The sequence below is a fragment of the Xyrauchen texanus genome, chromosome 37 (genome assembly GCF_025860055.1).
Source record: "Xyrauchen texanus isolate HMW12.3.18 chromosome 37, RBS_HiC_50CHRs, whole genome shotgun sequence".
NCBI lineage: Eukaryota > Metazoa > Chordata > Actinopteri > Cypriniformes > Catostomidae > Xyrauchen > Xyrauchen texanus.
The window spans coordinates 33,152,461-33,179,615 of NC_068312.1; the positions used below are offsets into that span (position 1 = coordinate 33,152,461).

General features: G+C 40.0%; 2 protein-coding genes across 2 annotated transcripts; both read left to right on the forward strand.

The window, feature by feature from the left end:
• The first annotated feature begins 406 nt into the window (after positions 1-406).
• LOC127630868 (ankyrin repeat and SOCS box protein 13-like) lies at positions 407-6,607 on the forward strand. Its single transcript, XM_052108707.1, has 6 exons — positions 407-618; positions 1,467-1,666; positions 3,807-3,957; positions 4,191-4,325; positions 5,279-5,470; positions 5,848-6,607. Exons 1-6 carry the CDS (start codon positions 570-572, stop codon positions 6,003-6,005), a joined length of 885 nt encoding a protein of 294 aa, XP_051964667.1. The 5' UTR covers positions 407-569; the 3' UTR covers positions 6,006-6,607.
• Positions 6,608-6,992: 385 nt separating this feature from the next.
• Positions 6,993-24,140, forward strand: LOC127630930 (GTPase NRas-like). The gene is made up of 5 exons (XM_052108815.1): positions 6,993-7,231; positions 19,851-19,981; positions 20,197-20,375; positions 21,247-21,403; positions 21,582-24,140. Exons 2-5 carry the CDS (start codon positions 19,871-19,873, stop codon positions 21,699-21,701), a joined length of 567 nt encoding a protein of 188 aa, XP_051964775.1. The 5' UTR covers positions 6,993-7,231; positions 19,851-19,870; the 3' UTR covers positions 21,702-24,140.
• Positions 24,141-27,155: the final 3,015 nt, after the last annotated feature.

Here is a 27,155-nt window from a genome sequence, read left to right on the forward strand (position 1 = left end):
GAAAGATAAAAGTTAATATAAATATAAAAAATATATATTATAAGCGACAGAATGGCAATTAACAAGAATCGACAGTCTCAAATGGAACGGACTAAGTGGCTACCATCTTGGTGCGCGCGTAGACGATATTGTCACGTAGTACGTGTAACTTTTCTCAGCGCTGAGTAGGACAGACCAATCACTGTCGATTGTGACGATTAGGATAGGGTTTTTTCTTCAATTATTTCATAGAGTTTGCTGGGGAATATTTACTCTTAAATGCCAAATATCAATCATTATAATAAAAAACAAAAAATGGTTACACTTTTTAACGTACACATATTCTAAGATTGTAATGCGGCTCAAACGGATAGTTGGCATTTTGAGCCACAAAGCGTCCCCTGGAGTAAAACTGGTGCACGAGGAAATGAAACCAGTTGATGGCATATGACACCTGCCACCCAAATAGAGAAAGAGGTCGTTGAACCGAAAACTTGTCGAGTGTTTGTAAACTATGGCGAATGATTGAATCATGCTGCTTCCATATGTGACATATATCACCTTTATTCTCCTGTAAATAGGAAGAAATAATGGAATTGGAAATAACGCGCACAAGGCCATCGCTGTTTGGAGACATTGGTAAGAGTCGTTTGTTTACATTTTATACTGCGTTCTTAGTTAACAGTTTATCCTATTAAGTGAAACTTGTTGCATTGTAAGTAACCAGCAGCCTAATAATAATTTGCCACCTATCAAGAAAGATATCACTGTAACTGTATGACACATTTTTATATAGTTGTTTCGATCAAGGCTTTTGATGACATAAATTGCTTGCAATGTGACCACATGCTGTTTGGCCTTGAATCAGTCACCAATGACAATTAGCAGGTTACTAAAGCCCTGGATCAGTGTGACCTCATCTGAGTCTACATATACATGAGTCAGTGTGGCTGTCTTGTTCATGGCCTGTGTAAATGTAAATGTTTTATTAACAATGCATCTAAACCATTGAAGTTTTGTAACGTCTACTTGAATTAATACATGACACTTAACACCGTTACATTACATACAGTGAATTACTGTGGCAGTACCATGGTACAGTTATTTTATTAAATGATATTATTATGGTACTTTATTGTATGTGATGAATTATATGTCATTCCTCAACAATTTGATCTTTGTCAGTGGATGATGCACACTTTTTGTACTCATTTATATTTATAACGATTATGTAAAATTAGCTGTCTGTATAATTTCAAAGAATGTCTTATTTGTTATTATTACATTTTATGGTATAATCGGCTTCTCTGCTCTCTAGATATTGCTATCTGCCACTGAAAAAAAAAACCCATATTGGTCGACTGCTAATGCAAAAGAGTATAGATTGGAAATATTCTATTTAGAAATAATTTATATTCACTCAAAAGCATCTTTGTTAAGATGTGTTTTGAAGTTCTGCTTCTCGCTTTCCTTATGCATTCATGCAGCACATGGTTTGGGCTTCTGGACTGATCGTTCTGCAGTGCATGAAGCTGCAGCTCAAGGCAGAGCTGTGCAGCTCCAAAAGCTGATTGAGAAAGGGGCGTCTGTCAACATTGTGGCTGTGGACTCCATTACACCTCTCCATGAGGCCTGTATACAGGGCCAAACACAGTGTGTCAAAATACTCCTTGATGTTGGAGCTCATGTAAGGACAGTAACCATGCATGCATATACAGGACTTTCCACGATTAGGTGTGCCGTTACGTTTATATTGCATATAAGGCACAAATCCAATGAGTTGGATAGTAAGAACTGTTATGTGTGTTAGATAAAATATTACTTAAATAAGATTAACATAGCATGAAAAGTAGGTAATTTTAATCAAATATAATGTCTGTAGAGATTATTGTAACAAAACAAATTATCAAACAAATACTTTTGGGAGATTTATATCAATAAATAACTAAAAACAACATTTGGTCACAAACTAGCTTGTTTTGGGTTGTTGCAAAAAATTGTAGACCTCATATAAAATAAATTTAAAGTACAGGGTGGTGGACTCGTGTTACATGATTTCGACTTGACTTGGACTCGAGTCACAAATTTGATGACTCTCGACTCGACAAAGAAGACCAAACAAGACTTGCGTCTCGACTTCGATAAAAATGACTTGCGTCTCGACTTTGATAAAAATGACTTGCGACTTGACTTGAACTCGAGCAATCTGACTTGTAAAGACATTATACCTTATAAAACCAAAGATCAGAGTTGTACATTTAAAAATGTGCAGCAAATCAATTATTAATTTCCCTGATAAACAATCCGATTTTTAAATTTCCAAGCTCCACATTCAACCAATCAGAGAACCAACCAATCAAATGTCATGGGAACAGGATCAAGTTTGAAGGATGACACAGCAAAAATGATACCAATGGTAATTTAATTTGGATATAAAGAATACAATATCGAAGGCAACAGAAAGATTGCAACATGTAGAACAAAAATGATAGACATAAAATACCCTGTATTTAAAGACGAAATGATGCGTCCCTTGTTTTTTCCTGTATTTAATCTAGTCAGATGGTGCCACAGGGAAATCATTCCAGATCGTTTATTTAACATTAAGAAGGAAATTTAGCCTATGGTGCGTAAGGGACCATCTCAAACGTCCACACATTGTGCTAACATTTTATAATACTATGAAGGGTGTAATTACTATAATAACGAATACTCTCTAATAGACACTAATTTGGACACAGAACGCTAATGACTTGTTTTAAACTTGACGCTTAAAGTTGAGGACTTGGTACTTGACTTGGACTTGTCTTTCTCAACTTAGGACTTGACTTGAGACTTGAATGCAAAGATTGAGACTTACTTGTGACTTCCAAAATTATGACTTGGTCCCACCTCTGGTAAAATAAATTGACTCATATGATATTTAGTTTGACCTCCTGAGATTGACAATCAAAAATTTAAAAACATTTAAGCGCCTTTCATTGCTAATTCTTTAAAAGAAAAAAAAAAAAACGTTTTTTTTTTGTTGTTTTTTTTTTTTAAATGACATATTGTTGTTGATATTAGAGGTCGACTGATAGTGGATTATGCTGATACCATTAACTAAGGTGGTGGAAAAGGCCAATAACCAATTACCTGGCCGATTGTTTTTAAATCAATTTATAGAATGTTTACATTTGTTCCTAGTCTTTCCTTACTATGACGGTTGTATAGATAGAAGCTACAAGAGTACAAAAGGAATAAAATCCCAGATGCATTGTATTGTGCAACCGAAATACCAATAATAACCATTCAGATTTGGTGCATAACACAGGCCTTTTAACTGTAAACAAGCCTGAAATTTACTGGGGATTCTTATTTTGAAATGTAGGAGATTTGGCTCTGTTACAATGCTCTATATTTATGTATTTACCAAATTAAGCTTTTAATGCCTATATAATTACCAGTTGAAGTATTTTATATACTGTATGCATACTTTATCATCTGGTGAATATATAGGCTATATAATGCCCACGAGGCATCAGTGATTGTTTTCATTTCACCACTAAAGGTTGCGGTTATATTATAGAACCAAGCCGTTATAACTGTAGAATCCTCCACCTCCATCTTTGGCCACAAATGAACATAGAGTAATGAAAAAAAAGCTATCGGCAACAATTGGCATAGATTTTTGCCAATAACCGATTGTTCAAAAAAGCAGCTATCGTCATTGATTAATAGGTAAAACCTATATATTGGTCAACCACTAGTTGATATGATGATATTAAATTGTGGACTTTATGAATCTGCTCATCAGTTGTTTATTTGCTGGTGTTATTGGTTAATAGGTTGATGCTCGTAACATTGATGGCAGCACTCCTTTATGTGACGCCTGTGCTGCTGGTAGTCTGGAGTGTGTTAAGTTGCTGTTAGAACATGGAGCCATGGTTAACCCTCCCCTCTTCAGCTTCTCACCCCTGCATGAAGCCTGCATGGGCGGTAAGGCAATCTAGCACTAAATGCTCATCCCATTGCCATTATTTGGATACTCTCGTAACAAACTCGCCATTGGTTGAGCCAATTTTGCTGGTCTAGCTAGTCGGGGCACTCAAACAAGCAGCAGTGCTTTTAAAGCAGCACAGAGACAATGTTTTGCATTATAATATTGTGTAAACAGCTTGTTAAATTCTTTCAGACTGATTTTAATTATAATTTTTTTTTTTTTTTGCCAGGTAACTCTAAATGCGTACAGCTCATGATCGATGAAGGTGCATTTATGGAAGCCCATGACTGCCACTTTGGCACACCTCTACATGTGGCGTGTGCAAGGCAGCATCTAGACTGTGCAAAGGTTCTGCTAAATGCAGGTGTGTTTTCCCATTTCCATGGTAAATTTAGTTTTTAATTGTGATTGTCAAAGGAATAGTTCACCCAAAATGTACCATTCTCTCATTATTTACTCACTCTTATACCATCTCAAACTCTTATAACTGTCTTTCTTGTGCAGATCACAAACAAATACTTTTGGAATATGGGGAATACATATGGGGTGCTATTTTAAGAGCACTTAATGCAATGCTATGTCATATGTGCTAAGTATGTGGGCATTACAGTTAGGTTTTGGTATTTTCGTGCACTAAGAATTAACGGTTGCACCAAACTCTGATACGGCGTTGCACTCAGTCGTTGAGCTGCGCTTTGCACCATCACAAAATATGCCCATGATGTCTGTTTGGCCATACTATGCAAGTCAGTGGGGTCAAACTTTCAAGCTCCGAAAAAGGACATAAAGGCAGCATAAAGGTAATCCTCACATGGTTTAATTCATGTCTTCTGAACACTATTACACAAGTGCAAGATGCTTCAAATTATGATTGTGCCAAGGACTGCAGGTGGCAAGGTTTAAAGTAAAAATAGAGTTACATTTTGGTCTGTTTCTCAACTAAATTTGATCGTATTACTTCAGAAGACATTAAACTACTTGAGTCGTATGGATTACATTTATGTTGCCTTTATGTCCAATTTGGAGCCTGAAAGTTTTGGAAATTTTTGACTTGCATTGTATAGACAATTCTTCAAAAATTTTTGTCCTGCAGAAAAGAAAGTCAAATGGGTTTGAAACAGCATAGTAATGAGTAAATAATGAGAGAATTATAATTTTTGGTTAACCTATTTCTAGACATCTGACCGCTAGGTTTTTAAAAAGATGTTGTTTCATTGTAGCATGTATTAAAAATTCCTATGGTGTACAAGTGTTCTTTTATTTATTTAGTTATGGGTTTTTTTTCTGTATTTTTAATGAATCTCTTCTTGCTTTAAGGTGCAAATGTAAATGCTGCCAAGCTTCATGAGACAGCACTGCATCATGCTGCCAAAGTGAAAAATCTGGAACTGATTGAGCTTTTAATAGATTTTGGGGGAAATGTTTTTGCCAAAGACAACCTTGGCAAAAAGCCTATTCAGTACACCAGAGCTGGTTCACCATCTTCCCTATGCCTCGGGTTTTATGAATGTAAGTTTGAGTAGGCCTACTTACTTTATACTGCTTTATACATTTTGGATCTGTTATGATAAAGATAACTTTAAGTATGTTAAAGGGGTCATCACATGCAGATGAACAAAAATACACACATGACGGTCAGCTGACCGTAAACAATCTCTCTCGTCGCACCACCTTCCGCAGTCGGCCATTATCCCTCTCGGAGGCTTAATTAGCCTGATAAGGGACCGGGTGTGTATAATCACGACCCGGCCCCGCCCTCCGCCCTGTCACAGACACCTTTAAAAGTAAATAGATGCTTTAAATGTAAGAATCAAATATGTTTTATTAGTTTGGCTTAAGTAGGAAGTTCATTTATTGTGCTAACTTCTAGTTTTAACTTCTTTCAGCCAAACCCCTGAGTCTTCAGCAGTTGTGCAGAATTGCTCTAAGAAATGCACTTGGGAAAAGAGCACATGGTGTGTTCACGCAACTGGGCCTCCCGAATCGAATCATCTGTTTCCTGTCTTATTCACCAGCCCCACCCCTAGACCTCTTCCACTCTTGACAATCTACTGCTTTGTGTCTGTCCAAGTCATCATTAATGGATGCAAAATATACTGTGTTTAAGAATTAGGGGCTTAGATAATGGGTTTCCAGGAGGAATGAGATTTCTCTTTGTGAAGCACAGCTACTATAACAGCTGCACTCAGTATTTGTCACACATTTGTCTATATTTTTTCCCACCCTAGGCAACCAGTAGATGATGTGCTCACTTGGTATGGGTGCAGTTTACTGGAATATCTAGAATAATTGTATTGTTTGACTTTGAAAGAAGCACTTTTCTCGAGAACTAGCAAATGCATTGGCAGCAAAAAGGTGCCAATGCATATGCTAACACATCTTGCACACCTTAAGATAAAAGCAACTTGTTTTCTGATGGTATCAAAATCAGTTATATAAATTACTTTCATAGTTTGTATTGTATGTTTTAATTTACATTGTCAGATTTGTAAATGCACTGAACAGTATATAAACAGTCTTATTGTAAATCAGGTTTTATATGAGGTATGTAAATAGTTTATTTTACTTAGTTCTCATTTAAATGTGTTTACATTAATATGCTGTGCATATTTTTTCTTCTGTTGTACATGGTTTATTTAATGTTTTATCGCTATGAGTATTATTATTGTTTGTAAAATAAATTGGTATAGAAAATAATTTTAAATTCCATTTGTTTTTGTTTTACTCAAGCAAGTTGCTCTTATATCAAAAGTATATTTCTTATTTAAATAAGAGCATAGAGCGGCGTAAAATGTATCATATGACAACATATTCATATACAAACAATATTTTATCTTAAATAGAAAGTTTTTGTTTTTAAAGATTACATTAATTTTTGGTTGACATTTGGTTTAAACTATGTTATTTTATTATAAAATGATGTTGATAATTTGTGATATCAGGCAAGGCGCTCTTTTTAGCAGTGTTGCAGCGTCAACGGTGTGACTTTTATTTTGACATCGTTTGAGGCATTCTGAAGCCGGAAGTCCCCTCTGAAGATTCTAAGGGAAGCTGCTTGGTCAACTCTTAGTCAAAACTTTAGACAGCCTTATTTAACTGCAGTTTACGCCGTGAACAAACAACCTCTTATCTAATACAATTCGTACATGTTACGCTACCACCAGATGAGTGTAAAATAACTGTATAACTCCTTATGGCATCATTTTGGACTAGAAAGCAGTAATTAGCAGCGCCCTGTTGATCAGATCAGACAGAAGCGCAGTGTAAGCGGTGAGTTTCCCTCTCTCAAAATACACGTCTTATAAAACAATACACATTTATGATCATCATCGACTGTTTACATTCGTTTTTGTGCTTATTTGTCTCGGTAATCGCGATGTGGATCTTTTCTAAAACTGATTTCCTTCTTCCTGCGACATCAAGGCAGTGTACAAACCTCAAGTGAGCTGCCTACATAGACAACATGTTTTAATACATGTAGTTTATGTCCCTATTGTGGGCAGATCTGATTTGTTGGATTCATCTAAAGCTCTATAATGGCTCCCATGATCATGTAATTCCTGGAAATTTCAGGGAATTCACAAATACTAATTTCCTGTCGTGGACAAATCAGGTTAATTAATAAAATATTAACTAATGAAGAAGTGAGATGATTGTCTATATTGAACACCCATACTGTATATATATATATATATATATATATATATATATATATATATATATATATATATACTGTTAAAAACAAATACGATTAAAATATATATGTATCCACACACACACACACTCACTGACCACTTTATTAGATACACATGTTCACCTATTATTCATGTGACTATATAAACTGTCAGTCATGTAGCAGCAGTGTAATGTATAAAATCATGCGAGATAAGGGTCAGGAGCTTCAGTTAAAGCTCACACCAACCAACAGAATGGGGAAAAATGAGGGAACAGTGGGCAGTGGATTACCAAAACTGGACCGTTATCGGCTGGAAAAACATCCCCTGGTCTGATGAATCTCAATTTCTGCTGAGGTACACAGACGGTAGGCCCACTGCAGCCTCAGCTTTCTGTTCTTGGCTGACAGAAGTGGAACCCAACGTGATCTTCTACTGTTGTAGCCCATCCACCTCAAGGTTTGACGTGTTGTGCATTATGAGACGCTTATCTGCTCACCACCATTGTACAGGGTGGTTATCTGAGTTACCGCAGCCTTTCTGTCAGCTTGAACTAGTCTGGCCATTCTCCATTAACCTTTCATAAACAAGACATTTCCGTCTACAGAACTGCCGCTCACAGGATGTTTTTTTGGCACCATTCGGAGTAAATTCAAGAGACTGTTGTGCATGAAATTCCTGGAGATCAGTAGTTACGGAAATACTCAAACCAGCCCATCTGGCACCAACAATCATCCCACGGTCCAAATCACCCATTCTGATGGTTGATGTGAACATTAACTGAAGCTCCTGACCATATCTGCATGATTTTATGCACTGCACTGCTGCCACACGATTAGCTGATTAGATAATCACATGAATATGAAGGGGTACGGGTGTACCTAATAAACTGCATGAGCCCCGGGGGTGGGGGGACCCGGGGGAGCCCTTGTGAGTGGGGAAATAATATTTGGCCGGCAAGAGTGCGGGCCAGTGTGTGTGTAATACATAAGCACATTGTGGGAAGGGAACGACAGAGTGGCGGTGCCGGTCTGTGTGGAATGAGTCCCATCAGTGCAGCTCACCAGGGGAGCTGTAGCGTATTAAACCGCTAGTAGTTTTTCCTGCAGGGCGGGCACTTCCAGATTGTAAAATCTAACAAAGGTGGAGGGGGAAGCCCAGCCCGCTGCCACACATATGTCGTGAATGGAAATCCCGCTGGACCATGCTCACGATGAGGCCATGCCTCTAGTGGAGTGAGCCCTAATGCCCAACGGGCATGGCAGGTCTTTTGACGCGTATGCGGCAGCAATAGTGTCCACTATCCATCTAGACAGTGTCTGTTTCGAGGCGGCGAGACCTTTGGTGCGCCCTCCGAACGAAACGAAAAGCTGCTCAGAGCGTCTGAAAGAGGCGGAGCGCGCAGTATACAATCTCAGTGCTCTGACTGGGCAAAGGAGATTGGCGTCGCGTTCGCTATCGGATGCTGGCAGCGCCGATAGGGAAATGACCTGTGCTCTGAAAGGAGTACCGATCACCTTGGGAACATAGCCGTGTCTAGGCTTTAAAATGACCTTGGAGTCACTTGGTCCAAACTCAAGACACGCAGCGCTGACAGACAGCGCGTGAAGGTCTCCCACACGTTTGACTGATGACAGGGCAGTCAGAAAAACGGTTTTGAGTGAAAGGTATTTCAAATCCACGGATTGAAGCGGTTCGAAAGGGGGGGCTTTCATAGTTTCGAGAACTATAGAAAGATCCCAGATAGGAACCGATGGGGGGCGCGGGGGGTTCATCCTTCTAGCTCCCCTGAGGAAGCGGATGACCAGCTCGTTTTTTCCCAGTGACTGGCCGTGCAGGGGTTCAGCGAACGCCGCGACGGCCGCCACATACACTTTGAGCGTGGATGGGGATCTGCCCTTATCCAGCAGCTCTTTGTAAAAACACGAGCAGCGACGACACCCCACATGTCCGTGGGTCCAGGTCTCTGTCGGTGCACCATTTTGAAAACACAGACCATTTTGACGCATAGAGTCTTCTCGTGGAAGGGGCTCTAGCGTGTATGATGGTGTTTATTACCCCTTCTGGCAGAGCGACGGGTAGTCGTTGATCACCCACGCGTGCAGCGCCCAGCGCTCTGGGTGGGGATGCCAGATCGTGCCGCGAGCTTGAGAGAGGAGATCTGCTCTCACTGGGATGGGCCACGGCGCTGTCAGTGACAGCTGCGTAAGCTCCGGGAACCATGTCTGATTCTCCCAACGCGGGGCTATGAGGAGCACCGAGTGACGCGTTTCCCTGATCCTCTGCATTACCTGTGGCAATAGCGAGACGGGAGGGAAGGCGTAAAGCGGGCGGTTGGGCCAGTCCTGGGCCAGCGCGTCCTCGCTTTTCGAGAAAAATATTGGGCAGTGAGAGTTCTCTTCTGACGCAAAGAGGTCTATCTCTGCTCTGCCGAATATGCGCCATAACTTCTGGACTGTTTGAGCGTGCAGGGACCATTCCCCTGGGGGAATATTGTCTCTGGACAGTCTGTCTGGGCCGTCGTTCAGGTGGCCTGGCACGTGCGTCGCCCTCAGCGAGCGCAGGTGGCACTGGGACCAACTCAGTATGCGTTTCATCAGATGGAAGAGGTTCCTGGATCTGACACCGCCCTGACGGTTTAGGTAGGATACCACAGATCTGTTGTCCGAACGGACCAGGACGTGGTGACCCTGAATGACCGGGAGAAAGCGCACAAGCGCGTACTCGACCGCTATCATTTCCAGACAATTTATGTGAAGGAGCTTTTCCTGAACTGACCATAGGCCAAAAAAACCGGAGAGCCCTCGCAGACCGCGCCCCAACCCGTGTTGGACGCGTCTGTCGAGATGACTTTTCGGCGAGATACAGCTCCCATCGTCACTCCCCGCTGATACCATTCGGCCACTGTCCAGGGCTGCAGAGCTGAAATACAGGTCTGAGTCACCTTGATCGGCTGGCGGCCTGTGGCCCAAGCCCGGCGAGACGCGCGGGTGTTTAGCCAATGCTGAAGCGGGCGCATGCGCAGTAAACCCAGCTGAAGTACTGCTGCGGCTGAGGCCATGTAACCTAGCACTCTCTGAAATTTTTTCAGAGGCGTGAGGCTGTTCATCTGAAAGGACGCGGCTAGTCGCTGAACACGGCGCGCGCGCTGTGTAGATAAGCGAGCCGTCATTGCCACGGAGTCTAGTTCTATTCCAAGGAAGGAAATTGCCTGACTGGGCTGTAGTGAGCTCTTGGTCCAATTGACTGCAAGACCCAAACTGTTCAGATGGCTGAGGAGAACTGTTCTGTGAGACAGAAGCTCCGTATGTGACTGTGCCATAATCAGCCAGTCGTCCAAATAGTTCAGAATTCGCAAGCCCTGACTCCGCAGGGGTGCGAGCGCCGCATCCATGCACTTCGTGAAAGTACGGGGTGCTAAAGACAGGCCGAACGGAAGGACGGTGTATTGATAAACCTGGCCGTCGAAGGCGAATCTCAAGAATGGCCTGTGACGGGGATTTATCTGAATCTGAAAATAGGCATCTTTCAGATCGAGAGAGATAAACCAGTCCCCCTGGCGCGTATGCGCGAGGAGTTTCCTGATTGTAAGCATTTTGAACGGTCTTTTTGCAAGCACCTTGTTCAAAACCCTGAGATCTAATATTGGTCTGAGGCCGCCGTCTTTCTTGGGAACAAGAAAATAATGGCTGTAAAACCCCGACTCGCTCAGCGAAGGCGGCACTTTCTCTATGGCCCTTTTGCACAGAAGGTTTGCTATTTCTGAACGAAGCATGCAGGCTGCTTCCGTGTTCACAATAGTTTCGAGCCGCGCTCTGAAGCGGGGAGGGCGGCGATCGAACTGTAGCAAATAGCCCTGTTTTATTGTGCTTAACACCCATTTGGATATCCTGGGATAGCTTCCCACGCTTTGAAGCGTAACGCTAGAGGGTGAATGGCCAAATCGCCCTGATTGCCGCACACAGCGCGCTGAACAGAATGTGTGAGCGCGCTTACTGTGCTTATGCATGACTGCTCGCAGACAGCAGGGACAGGCTGTTCTGTGAGTGACTTCCCGATTGAGGTGAATGGGGAAAGAGTCACATCTGTTAAGTGATGCGCGAGCATAGTCACGGGCACGGGACTTACATACAGAGAAGTGTTTGCTGGCCGTGTGACAGAGCGGGCAGAGAATGGGCGCGCGCACGTATTCGTGAGCGCGTTTATTGACTCTAACACTCGAGCGGGCTGTGTCCGCTTTATGTGAGTGGGCTCTGATCGGGACACGGGAAGTGTAATGCTTGTGTGTAGAGGTGAACACTGGATTGTGGGCACATTTTCTACACAAGGCTGGTCGTGTGACAGAGCAGCCAGAGAAGGGGCGCGCGCACGGATTCGTGGGCGCGTTTATTGACTCTAACACTCGAGCGGGCTGTGTCCGCTTTATGTGAGTGGGCTCTGATAGGAACACGGGAAGTGTAATGCTTGTGTGTAGGGGTGAACACTGGATTGTGGGCACATTTTCTACACAAGGCATGTTTGCTCTTTACAAGATTTCTTTGGGTCGCCGTGAAAACGGCGTTTGAGTGCAGGCAAGCGGGCAGTATCACCGGCTTGTTGGCTGCTGAATCCACCACTGCAGTAGCCTGAGAGAAGGGGACTGACTGAGGGCGAAGCTTTGACGGCTGTCCGGCTGCGGCGGGACTGAGCCGTCATTTTCTCAACAAAGCTAGGAGGACTTCGGTTGCTCAGGTTTCAACGCAATCTTAGGCCGAGGCCCGCGGGGGGGCGGCGGTCTGCGGCGGCTGTCTGAGCGCGACCTAGTGTGGCCGCCCTGTCGACGCTGAAAAGTCTGGCCTTGCTGAGCTGGGCGCTGTGAAGAGGCTCGTGCAGGAGGCTGGTCACTTGGGCGGCCTGCAGAGGAGCTAGCGCGACGAGGCAGGAAGAGATTCATGGCTTGGGTGGCTTTCTGGACTTCCGTGAAACGGTCAACAATGCCACTCACCGCGGAACCGAAGAGACCAGACGGAGAGAGCGGTGCGTTGTCCGTCGCGCTCCTTAGATCTGAAACAGCCTCTGGGTGTCCGCCTTTCTCATCCCATTCTCGAAGGAGGTCCACTTGGAGGATCTGTAAGACGGCCATGGAATGCAGAGCAGATGCGGCTTGGCCGGCGGCGGCATAGGCGCGGCCAACACAGGTGGAAGTAGTTCTGCAGGCCTAGACGGGAGCACCGGTTTAGACCGCCATCTCGCGGAGGGCGGGCAAAGGTGTGCTGCTACTGAATCCTCTGGATTCCTGGGCCGAGGAGGAGGCTTGGGAGCCTGACCACTCCTCGCTGTCCGAAGCCATGATGGAACAGCAACCCTTATCCTCCGCCTCGTCATCCCAGATGGCAGCAGTGCGGCCGCTCGGCGGCAACTGCGCTTCCCGGGGGGGCGGGGAGGGTGAAAGCGAGACTCGAGGGAGAGGCTCCGGCGAGGCAGTCGCTTCTAACACCGGTTCCGGCAGCCTTTGGGAGCGGCGCTTCTTATTGCGCGGCGAAACGAAAGGCGGCGCGGCGGCTTCGGTTTTGCATGCTTCGAGTCGAGCCCGCAGGGTCAACATCGGAAGCTCCTCGCAGAGGTCGCATCCGCCGTCAGCGAGGGCGAGCTCTGCATGTTCCCGTCCCAGGCAGAGAGCGCAGATGAGGTGGCGGTCTCCGGTGCTGAGAGGAGCGCGGCATGAGCCGCAGGAAGTGCGAGGCATCTTTAAAAAGACGCTCGATACTCTTTTTGTGAAGTTCGCTGAGGAACTTAGCTTGCTTTAAAAAAGGATACGTCGCCGGATGGCGTAGCTCGCAGGATGGCTGAAGGTGGCGAAGACGGCCGGCTTCTTCGAGCGCTGTCCAAGCTTGCTAGATGCCACTCGAACGGCGACGCGGCTTCCAGTTCAGAGATGCGAAGAGCTTCGCTGAAGAGATGAAAATCAGGGTTCCAGCCTACGAGCTACGCTTATATGGGCTTTGATGCAGTAAGCGTGCGGACGCCTCTCATTGGACGCGAGTTCGCCCAATTTCGTCTATCGGCTGCAGCAGTTGCCGCAGAGCAACCACTGAGCTCGCTAGCTAGCCCGCTCAAGGTCTGCAGTTGCTGCACTGCATTGACAAATGATACAAAATTAAGGATAATTTTTTGGCTTCAATATCTCAGAAAAGATTAATCTTTCCCGTAGCGTAAGCTAGCTTACGCAATACGAGAGAACCTCTCGTAAGAGAACTATCACTGCAATCTAATGTATTATAATCATACAGTAAAAACCAGTAGTAGTTTTATGTTGCGTTTCATTCTGAATGTTTACTTGAATAATTAATAGCCAACTGCTGTTAAAAACTTTTAAAGCACAGAATTGTCTTAATTTGTAGTAAGTAGTTTTAACCAATTCTATTAATTGCTGTTTTTTATTTTATTACTGACTGTTTACTAGTCTTGAATAATTACTTAAGAACTTGACACCATTATTCCATAATTAACATAGTTAGTTTTATTATTTGTTGTGGTATTAAAGCTGGTATTGGTCAAATCTCACTACTGACTACTGAAATGTTGGTATTGTGATAATGTATAGCCTTTATTGTAAATGGAAGATCTTGCTGCAATAACATGATGAAAAAAATAGATCTCATTCCATAGAAGTGTGAGCACCCCTGGTGTAAATGATGGTGATGGAGGCTTACTTTTATTTGACTACCATACGTAAAATAAAACAATTACCATATGATAATAGCCTCCTCCCCTACCCAGTGCAGTTTACATTCCATAGGTACACTATTAGGTTGCGCATCGGTCATAATTTTAGAAAAATATACAACATACACTTTGACATGTTGCTTGAGCATGTAACATAAATGTCCTTTTTTTCTCTCCGGACAAGTAACTTTTTTACTTGGACAAGTGAATGACCATTTGTGAACTGCGTTAAACTCCATCTTGTTTATGCTTTGTCGCTGTGAATTTCTTGCCATGTCATCACCATTCATATCTATACAACCAATGTGTTTATGATTAAATTACTTCTAGAGCATAAAATTGTTTACAAGAGCACAAAGTTCTTCATAGATCTAGCCTCTTAATTTTGCTCTCAAAGTGCACACGATTGATGCATTAAACTTTAAAATTATGGGGGAGCATGCCCCCGGACCACCCTAGAGGGTCCGAGGTCCACCGTCTACCCATCATAGTCTCACAAAATCCTGTGGGAAACAGTGGAAATCCCGTCATCCATAGTGCCCACTGTACAAGCCTCTAGAGGCAGTGTTATGATCTGGGTTTGCTTCAGTCGGTCAGATCTAGGCTTAATAAAATGAAGTCAGCTGACTACCTGAATGTACTGAATGACCAGGTTATCCCATCAATTGATTTTCTTCTTCCTTGATGGCATGGGCATATTCCAGGATGACAATGCCAAGGTTCATCAGGCTCAAATTGTGAAAGAGTGGTTCAGGGAGCATGAGGAATCATTTTCACCCCATTGAAAAGTCTTGGGGTTGTGCCAGAGAAGACTTTACGGAGTGGTTCAACTCTACCGTCATCAATACAAGATCTTGGCCAAAGATTAATGCATCTCTGGATGGAAACAAATGTGACATTGCATAAGGTTGTCAAAACAATGCCACGATTACGAATGCTCACCGTTATCAAAGCTTTATTAGAGTACGCAACTTTTGTTTTGGCCAGGCAGTGTATATAGGTATGTGTTATGTTTAGCTCTAAAAAAAAATTATTGGCCAAAAATTGCTTTTTTACATTATAAAATGTAGCTAATGTAGTTAACTATGTAAAATTACTTTTACTGCACTTATTAATCTTGGTAAAATTTATTTTCAACAAATACTAATGTGTTTATATACTAATACTGTTTACTAGATTTGCCAAAGTGTACGGTGTTACCGGTTTTACTCTGTGCAAGGGACAACACACTTTGTGAAAGTTTATACCAGGTAAAAAGGCAAAAAATTATGAATGGAACTAACAATAAATCATAAAATAGTAAATAATAAAATAATACAAAAACACGTTCGCCTTGTACCATGATTTATATTTCTGTGATTATTATCATCATTATAATTATTGTTTACATTTATAATTGTTTTTAGATCTTAATTTGTATTCGTCATTTTCCGCCTGTTGTCATGGATACTTGCATTATGGTAAATGGAAAGGTGGTTCTATTTGATTTTGTTGGTTGACCAATTCATTTTTTTAATTGCTTTTTCATTTCGTTTGAAGTGTAATTTGAATTTAGAAATGTCTTTGGTTTAAGTTTTTCGTTTTTTAAATAAATGAATTTAATTTCAATGCAAAATCCTTAAAGCAAGTACTCTGATCACTGATCCAGCAGGGGGGTTGACGATGTAATTTGAGTTTGTGATATACATATTTTTTAATAAAAATTAGGGATGCATTGATACCATTTTTTCTCTACCGATATCAGAAATCTCAGTATCGGCCGATACTGATCCCAAGCCGATAACCAGTATTGTTTTTTGCATTATCCGTTTGGAATATCTTTACATTATTGTGTGGAACTAATTGGGTGTGCTCTTTAATATGTTAGAAGCACAAACCTCTAACTATACATTATTTAAATTATTAAGCTTATTAAGAAAAACGTTATTATTAACTAGTATACTGGATAATGTAGCAGCAAAATTAACAGGAATTCCAGTCTTCAGTAGAAGAGAAGCCAGTGTTTTATTTTTGCCTTTTTTTCCCCAAACATTTTTCAACTTGCATCTGGACTTTTTTCCAAATGGATTCAGATCTCTTTTTTGTTTAATTTAGTTGTAAGACATTAGTCACTTTTCATTCACACAGTTATTTTTTGTAACCCATTCAACTTAAATATTGTTATAAATTGCAAACAAATACTAATTATTATAATAATAAATTGTTATTAATATTATTATTATTGACTTTTAATTTTAAATACAAGAGTTACAGTTATATATTTAAATCGTGCACTTTTTAACACTCGTGCTTTTATTTTGACATTCTTATCTCTCCAGGAAGTCTTGTATCCACGAACGCGCTGGCGCTGCGCATACTATATTTACTTATTAAACACAGCCTTTTGTGATACACAGAGCTATCGCACGTCTTCAAGAGGCACAAGTCATATGTACTAGTGTTGTCAAAAATACCGGTACCAAGTCGGTAAAAAATCATTTACGATACCAGAATTTCTGAGGGTACCGAGGCGGGAACTTTCGAACGCTCACAACAAGCAAAAGATTGCGGCAAGCAAATTAGCTGCTGCTGCAGAGTCTCAGCTGAATCTTGTCGAATTTAAAAGTGGAAAAAGCCAGGTAATTTGAGGCTGATGAAAAGGGAAACATCATAGATTAGCCAAAAACCTATTTGTAAACGCTGCTTTCGCTATTTTCTGACGAAAGGAGGGAACACATCAAACTTAATAAAGCACATGCAAGACAAGCAAATAAAGCAGGTGAGTTTAAACTTTCACAGTTTATTTTATGTAGATCCCAAAGTATTAGGGAATGATTAAAAAAAAAAAAAAGTACATTCAGAAGCATGTATCGTTGTGGTATAAGCAGAGGCGGAGCTCTTTAAAGGAAACATCCCGGTTACATCTTAAATGCAGTCAAATGTAATGTGTTATTGCTTTATTAAAGTTAAAATAATACAGAAGCAGATCATGTTAATAACTATAAACTCAGAAACTGGCATTTCTCTGTGTGGTCGGTGCCTCTTCTATGAGTTGCGCGAATGTCCCGATCTGAGGGGGAGAGATTGAAACTGCTCCCGCCTGAGAGAGACTCCGCCTCGGGGAACTCATCCCTCGCGCGCGCGCACTTAATGCAGCTCGATTAGAACGCGATTGCTCGCGACTTTAATCATAATATGATATATCTAAATATATGTCCATATGCATTTCTTATCATGAAGAAAAATGGCAAAATGCAGCTTTATTAATAAGAGAGCACTTTGCACATTAGTTTGGAAATTGTTTTTATTAATTCTATTGTATGCTTGTTTATTTAGGTTTTGTTTTTTAGTACTTGGTAAAAACAAATTAAAAGTTGAAGCAAATCTTATAAGTGTTAAAATAATACTTTAAGCATACATTGTTCAGTTTTGTTATAAACAAAAAATAATATATTTAAATTAAAGTGTTGCTCCATGGCATATTTTTGTTCTGAGTTGTGCTGCTAATGTTTTGTAGACTTTGTTATTAAAAGAGTGTTGTTCAGAAACCTGTTTTTGTGTTTTGCTTTGGTACTGAAAATGGTATCGAGTACCGTGAAATTTCACTAGTATTGGTACCTACTACTGAAATTTTCTTACCGTGACAACACTAATATGAACTGCTTTACTGGTGTTTTTATGGTTCTTATTGGAGCTTGACAGTAATGTACTTGACTAACGCACAGTATCAGATTTGGATCAGGCTCATCAGACCAATACCCAATCTGTCTAAAAGCTTCAGAATCAGAGCCGATACCGATCCAGTTATCGGATTGGTGCATCCCTAATAAAAATATTGTGAACATATTTCTTGCATATCGCCCAGCCCTTGGAGGGAAAGAAATAATTTATTCACACACATTCAACGTCATTACCCTTCCAAAGCAGCTGAACTGGGTCCTGGGATGAAGGGTAATAAAACACCAACATTAAACCCGCAACAACCACCAATAAGTGATGTATTTGCCCAGACAACGAAATAACCGACCAGCCCATGATGGAGAGAATGAACGTATGAAGTAGGTTTGTTGCCAAACAGATGTTGCCCTTCACAACTGTTGAAAAGCCGTTTTTCTAAAAGTTTAACAACACGCATTTTAATTGCACTTCACACAATTTAATTTTTAGTTCAAATAAATAGAAAATAAAAGTCAAAAATTTGAAATCAAGTATCCTTGCATTATTGTGTAGGTTATTACTTAATGAAATTACCCCATAGTACCACTTAGCATCCAACCAGCGGTAATACCGGTGTTAGTCAGTGAAATCTGCACCAGTGTGATGATAATGATATCTTGGCAAATCTAATGTTTACCATTTAAGTTGTCATCATTAACATCAGTGAATGCATTATGAACTAAAAATAAGCAATATTATATTCAGAAATGAACATTAAAGGAATAGTTCACCCAAAAATGAAAATTCTCTCATTATTCATTTACCCTGATGCCATCCAAGATGTGTATGACTCTCTTTCCTCTGCAGAACACAAATCAAGATTTTTAGAAAAACGTTGAAGCTCTTTAGGTCCTTATAATGTATGTACATGGGTGCCATCAGGCTGTTGGCTGTTTGTCGGTCTAAAAGGCATATTTAGGCAGCATAAATGTAATCCACATGACTCCAGTCGATCGGTTGATGTCTTCTGAAGCAAATCAATAGGTTGGTGTAAGAAACAAATTGATGATTTATATTTATTGTATTTACTTTTCTGTTTCAGCCAAACTCCTCGTCCCGCACCTGTTGCTGCTAGTGTGCAATTGTATTTTAGAGCTCCTTGTATGGAATGTAATAACCATTTGTATACCCACGTTAGGTAGGCATAGGACATTGCGCGTATTGGGTAGTGTTGAGGCTAAAATAATTATAATAATTTAAAAAATTCAAATCTGCAAAATGAACATAGTCACATTTTTTTAACCGAGATGTATTGTGCCACAATAAACTGTTACACCCATACTGCCTACTATAGAAATGCAGTATGTAATACCACCAGGGGGACTAGTTAGAAATATTCAGTTTGCAAATAGTGCTTGTTACGAGTGCACAAACTCATGCAAAAAAAAAAGTCTGTTAGTCAAGGTATTGGGATGTTATGAGAGGATCACAGCAGTCATGAGTTTGACGTGTACAAGTACCACTAGTACACTAGAGCACAACAATACGAGTTTAAAGAAAATTCTGTATTAAATAACTCGGGTGTTTATTTAGGGATTAGAGTTTATTTAGAGTTTCTGCCGGCAACCAATGGACATGTTGGGACATTGGACACACAGAACTGGGACTCAAAAATGCATCTATTGTTTTCCATGCTGTTTTATATTCCCTATCTCCAAAGGTTTAAGAATCACACAAGGGGTTATATTGCCAAAGCGTTAATAAACATATTAGCCTATGTATATACACTGACAGAAAGTTACTGTATAACTTAATGTATATACAAGTATTACATTTTATTGAAGTATGTTGAATTGTCTCTCTCTTCATTACAGGTTGGGATCAGGACTATAAGATGACCGAGTACAAGTTGGTTGTTGTGGGAGCAGGTGGTGTAGGGAAAAGCGCTTTGACCATTCAGCTCATTCAGAATCACTTTGTTGATGAATATGACCCCACAATTGAGGTACGTAAAACGACCATTCAAATTCACTTTTTCCAAAGGTAGAGGTCATTTCTGATGCATAATATATTTCGCTACGGTTCTGACATTTGAATAAATGAATGCATTAATATTTGAATCAATTAATATTTGGTATATTTAGGTCACTTACCTATGTCATTAGACTTTATATTTAATCCAATGCAGAGTTAGAGTGCTGTTTACTTCCATCTCCGCAGGACTCTTACAGGAAGCTGGTGGTCATTGATGGTGAGACGTGTCTGCTGGACATCCTGGACACTGCCGGTCAGGAGGAGTACAGTGCAATGAGGGACCAGTACATGAGGACTGGAGAGGGCTTCATCTGCGTCTTTGCCATAAACAACAGCAAATCCTTTGCCGATGTGCATTTGTACAGGTCTGTAGCCAGTGAAAGCAGTTTCATTTAAATGTGTTTTGCAACACTATTTTTAACATTTCATTTATTTAGCTTGTGCTTTAAAATGAAAGGGATGAAAATGATCTCATCGTTTACTTGTATATTTACTGTGTATGACATTCTTTCTTCTGCTGAAAACAAATAAGGATTTTTATAAGAATATCTCATCTCTGTTGTTCCATTAAATGCAAGTGAATGGTGGCCAGAACTTTGAAGCTCCATAAAGGACATAAAGGCAGCACAAAAGTATATCCATATTACTCCAGTGGTTAAATCCATGTCTTCAGAAGTGATGTGATAGGTGTGGTTAAAAAACATAAATATTGAAGTCCTTTTTAAATATTAATCTCCACTTTCAAACAGTCCTCCTAAATGCTCTTCTTTCCTAAAAGTTTTCAGTTTTTTGTCAATTCACATTCACAGTGCATATCACCACCTACTAGATCACCTACTAGGTGGGGAGGAGAAAGAAAAGGAAAGGAAAATAATAACTAAATCATATTTGCACAAAAGCCCAGTAGGTGGCGATATGCACAAAGAATGTCAATCGGCAAAAACAAAAGAAGAACTTTTATGAGGGAGCGCTTAAGAGGGCTGTTTGAAAGAGGAGAATTATAGTAAAATTGTTAACTTAAATATTGATCTGTTTCTCACCGACACCTATCATGACAAGTACTTTGTGATTTGTTTGGTCACCATTCACTTGCATTGAATGGACCAACAGACCTGAGATATTCTTCTAAAAATCTTTATTGATATTCAGCAGAAAAAAGAAAGTCATGCACATCTGGGATGGCATGAGGGTGAGTTAATGATGAGAGGTGAACTATTCCTTTACTGTGCTTTTTAGAGAGCAGATCAAGCGAGTGAAGGATTCTGATGACGTCCCCATGGTCCTAGTTGGGAACAAGTGTGATTTAGCTAGAACGGTGGACACCAAGCAAGCCCAGGAACTTGCCAGAGGCTATGGGATAGAGTTTGTAGAAACGTCTGCCAAGACCAGACAGGTGGGCAAAGGCTGAACCTCAATTCTTTGCTTTCATACTTTTTTCAAAAGTGAATCATCTGTGTTTTGTGCTACAAGAATGCACAATATAATGTGTTAGTAGCATTTGCTTATGTTTTAGTGGAGGATTATTTTTCATGTTTCTACAAATGCATTGCATTTCTGATTTTTTTTTCCAGGGAGTTGAGGATGCTTTTTACACTCTTGTACGTGAGATTCGGCATTACCGCATGAAAAAGCTGAACAGCAGAGAGGACAGGAAACAGGGCTGCCTTGGTGTGTCTTGTGAAGTCATGTGACTGCAGTGCCACACTCTTTTGTTTTCTTATTTAGCAGTTTGTTGACCAGGCAGCTGGAAGTCTGACCAGCACTCAAGGAAGATGATTTTTAAGTGGTAAATCTCAGGTTCAGTTCTAACTTTTAAACCCTGAGATTGCTCTATGTAATGAGTGACTGCAGAGTGGTCCCCCTGCTGGCTAAAAGGGATTAATGCACAATTGGTCAGCCATCTGTTTACCTGTGGCAGGCTGTGATAGAAAAGTGAGGTCATTTAAGATTTAGATTTTACAATTTTCACCAAGGTTTGTTTATCTCATTTGGGGGGGGGAGATTGTTAAATGGGCATTTGGATAAGGCATGAAATTCTTTGTTCTTGACTTCTGAGCCCTTTTGAAGACAACAGTAGTACAAAATTGAGCTTGACTTAGCATGCTGTACCTACTATACAGACAGCCTACTCATGGTATTAGTAACATTTTAGGATGTTTCAATTCTTTTTTTTTTCCCAGAAGTGATTTCTAAGCCCATTGCAAATTCACCTTATGTAAAAATGTTTGCATGTTTAGACACCTATTTCACAAAGATCATTATTTTTGTTCTCATGAAACCTCATAAAAACATGTCCAGATGACATTTCACACCAAAATGAAAGAAAACAAATAAGAAATTATATTTAGAAATTCAACTTTTTTTGCATTGTGATTTGATTGCCATGATTTTCATGTCTCCTGATGCAGAATTATTTCTTTATAAATAAAATCATTATTATTATTATTATATGTTTTTGTAATTAAAAAAAATTCTCAATGGTTCTCATTGCTGTAATGGTGTTGTGTGTGTGTGTGTATAATGTAAAACTCTCAATAGTTATTTCTATTGATTTTGGGGTGAAATATGACTTTTAACAAATTATTTTTGAATGTTTTATGAGATAAGAATATTTTCACTATAGGAGCTGTATCTTTCAGCGAAGATAAGGAACTTAAAGGTGCACTCAGTAACACTTTCCCCATTAAAAATGTTTTACCGCTAAAGAAAGTGTATAAAGTCCCTCATGGTGGCTGCCATTTTAGAATCACATGATCAGCTGAATGAATCCTGCTTAATCTTGTTTTGGACATTTTCACTCTTGGATTAAATTAATCATGGCTGATTGTGAATAGTGACGTTCTACAATGGCAACTGAAAACTATTGATTTTGAATAATGTTGCATCCACACCACTAGGTGTCACTGTAAATCCGAGATGACACAAAATGTTACCTTTAAATTGGCATTAACGTACTAGATTATCGCCTAAATCTACATCTAGAAATGGAAGCTGTTATCTTAAATTCTGTTTTAAGGGTTTAGATATCTATGGGCTGGTGTTGTAAAGGGCTCAGAATCAAGAAAGTGATAAACCCCATAATCGTAATCTGCAGGTTCAATGCTCAGGAATACTGTGAAAGCACAAATACTGAAGAACTGTGTGGGGTTATATCTGTTTATTTCTTTATCCTTCCCCATTCCAACTTTATTCCTTCTGTTTGTTTAAAGAGTTTTAGCATTTTACTTTTGCCATAATTTTCTCTCTTTTTTTTAATTTGGTCTCAAACGTCGATTGTATATTTTGACAAATTATAATTTTGTTTAGAAAGAGAAAAGTCGGTCAAATTTTAAGCATGGGGTGTGATGGATTTTACGTAAAGGGCCTATTTGCTAAATCTGTGTGCCTCTTGTACAGCATGACATACTTTAGCCCTTGAAATAATGTCTTAAATCATCAAATGAAAGCTGTAAAATAAGTTTTATTTTGTTGGGAATGTTTAACAGATGATTATAGAGTTTGGTCTGAGATTTATATTCTTGCAATGGCATTGCCTGCTAATGAAGAACTTCAAAGACATTTGCTCTTCTTGAGAGCCAATGAAGTTTTATCCATAAATTGAAATAATTATTCATGTTCTTGACCGTCATGTTATTTATATGGCATTTGTCTAAAACGGCCTGATTTTACCAAGAATGGAATCTGCAATGTGTTCTTATTATTAGTACTAGATTTGCGTTTGGCCTTCTGTCCTAGCACTAACAAGGTCAGGAAGTTTTCTAGCAAACAAACTAAATTTGCCAAATCATTTTTTGGATTTAGGTGTTATTTTAGGTTTTTTGCAGGTTTAGCACAATTTATTGGTATCACTGAGTCTACCTAATCCGATATACTGCTATATAATTCATGTTAAACTGGTTATTTTTGTGGAGGATATTCCTATGTAACATGTTTAATGTGCCTATCATATTACAAAATGTTTTATCAGTAAATCAGTTGGAAACTGGACAAATTGTATGTGTCTGTTGTGTATTTGGGATATACTGTACATGTGTCCATGCATGCATGTGTGAGTGTGCTTACATAATATCCCTCACTCTGCTTTCCCATCTGTGTGCTTGCCATTTGAACCTGTCTGTCTGTAAAAAACAAATATAGTTTTGAGTAAACACAACCTTGAGTGTCCACTGCTCATATGTGTGGGTACATGGCTCTGGTTACAGTGGGCAAGCAATGCTTAATGTTGCACTGGCGGTGTGGCCAACTGCACACTTCCCCATTGTCAAGGAACTGCGTTGGACCGCCCAGCATTCTGCAGGAAGAGTGGTAGCGTCAGGGACAAGCAGCCAACATGCCCAAAGTCGCTGTGCCCGGTGAGTGTTCTGTCACCACCTGAATCCGTTATACAATGACAATGTTTGGTTTTAACATAATTTACACGTTTGTTTTAATGTTACATGTAATATGTAACCTAAAAAGGAGCATACAGTGACTGGCGTTATGTGTATACAATCCTATTAGAACAATGTTTTAATTTGTTTGGGATATGTTGTTTTTACATGTTTCAAAAGGCATGGGAGGGATAAAGTCTGTTGATTTTTTTTAACAATGCCATGGTCTCTGGCATCAGCTGTAATCTAGGAATTGGAGTGTCTGAAATTGTATTTTCCAAATCAACTTCTCAAGGAAGCCTACAACGTTTACAGCAAATATAGTAGACAAAGTCAGGTTTTCCCAACAAACCCAAGTGTTTGAGGGTGCTTGGATGACTTTAATTTAAAGAGATGTCAGTATCACAGACAAAAGCAACTGTGAAAAGTTGTGACCTTAAACCCTGCCAATATTAGTACCAATGAAGGACTGGTGTGCAAACAGCTTATTTTTTTAGCTTAGTTTGTAAAATGATGCCATGCATTCTTAAAAAGATGTCAAATCAAAGCTTAATTCTTCATGTACATATGCATGCACGCAGAGGTTGTTATCCATATAGATTCCTGTCTGGTCTCATGCCGCTGTTGAGAAACTCAAGTGTGTGCGGACATCTATCTTCAGAGCCCTGTTTCACACTGACATTAGTTGACATTAGTTGCATTAGATGGAGGCTTGAAAATGCAAGAGACACTAACCAGTCAGTGAATTCTAACAGCTCATGTGTCATGCCATTGCTGGACATGCCATAACTTACCTAAAGTCTATTTTTACATCATAAATGTTCGTCTGAATTCTGAACAACTGAGAGTTTTATTTTTTCAATATGATGAATTTGAATTGGAACGGCTTCTTTCTTCTTAGCAGGCCCGCCCACAGAAATGACTGGGCCCCTGAAAAGGTCCAGTGAATGGGCCCTCCCCAAATCTGCTAAGCTACTCATATCATGCTGGTCTCTCTCTCTCTCACACACACACACACACTAACATACATTTAACAGAGAGACTTGACTCTCAAACGATCTGCACTGTAAACCCGAATAAGTTGGCAAAACTCAAAACATTTAAAGGGGTTGTTGAATATGATTTCACTTTTCTAACTTTAGTTATGATTAGTGTGTAATGTTGCTGTTTGAGCATAAACAACATCTGTAAAGTTACAAATGAAGCATGAACACATGTTACAGTGCACCCCACAAACACAATCAAGCCTTCGAAAAAATGTGTTTTACCACCCCTTTAAGGCAATCGATTGCCTCAATGAAATTCAAAGTTTAAGTAAGCAGAACTGGCAAATTTTATTTTGTACTTAAACATTTCAAGGTACTTAAGATTTAGGAGTACACTAATTCATACATTTACTTAAAACTTTCATGTAATCTCAATTAGAACAAATCTCCCAGTTAACATTAATCTTTCACAAAAAACAACAACATTATATTACACTTCATTTTAGCATTTACTCTCAAGTGCCATCAGCAAAGCATGCTGGGAAATAGACATACCAGCCGCTTCAGTTAAACTTAAGTTTGTCTTAATTAAAATAAATTTCATAAAACTCAAAACAATGAAACAGTTCATTTTACTTAAAATATATCAGTTATGTGAACTAAATACTCTAATAAAAGTTCATTTGACTGAACTAATTAGTTTAATTTAACCAATTAATTATTTTGAGCGTCAGGATTTCTCAGAAGGAAATGAATCTTTGCCTCTTATATAGCCATCTTCCTTGTCTTTCTGGATGCAAAGTCCTTTATAATGTCTTTAAAGTCTACCTGTTTAGCCAGTTCACACTCAATGGCAAGTATTGCCAGGTTATTGAGTCTCTCTTGGCTCATTGTGGAGCGCAGGTAATTCTTTATTATTTTCAGTTTACTGAAGGATCTCTCTCCTCCTGCCACAGTTACAGGTAAAGTGCAAAATATCCTTAGTGCAATGCAAACGTCACCATAAATGCTCTCAAGCTTCAAGTCATAAATCCTGTTGAGCAACTCCAAGGGTGTTGATGATCCTGCGAATGTGGCACTGTAAATCCTTTTCAGATGGAGGATTTGTTTTCCCAAATCTTCAGATAGATCCTTGGAATATTTAGTTATCAAATGTCTACAAGATGACTTAAGATCCTCCTCACTCAACTGCTGGAACTTGAGTATTCCCTTGAAATCATTGCAGATGTCTCTGATTGACTGAAATCTGGAAGTCAGCTGTGCAATGATAGTGTCCAGTGCAATATAATACACAGAATTCCTAAATGTTACATCAGGAGTAACCTGTTCATCTGAACTTTCTTCAGTGCGCTGGCGCTTTCTTTGCCTGCTGTGGGGGAACTCAGGTGGGATACCCATTGCATCCGCTATATTTTGAGCTTCAGCAAGGATTAAGTCCCACTTATTTCTCAAAGAAATTATTTCCTGCTGTAAAGCTTCAATGTTTTTTGCTTCCTGATCCAAAGATAGGCTGCCACTCTGCAAAGCAAATTCCTATCTTCGATAGGTTGTAGTATTTTTAACCAAAAGTGCACATGACTACTGCAGTAAATGACCTGAAATAGTCTCTCAGTCCTTGCGCATCTGATAATGCCTCATTGGATAATTTACATGACGATATTAGGCAATCGATTGCTTCAATCACACTGGGGAGGTGGTGAGCAATAGATCTTACCGCGTCAATTCGGGCACTCCATCGTGTGTCACTCAGTCGGTGGAGTGAACATCCCGTCTTTTCCTTTAACACAGA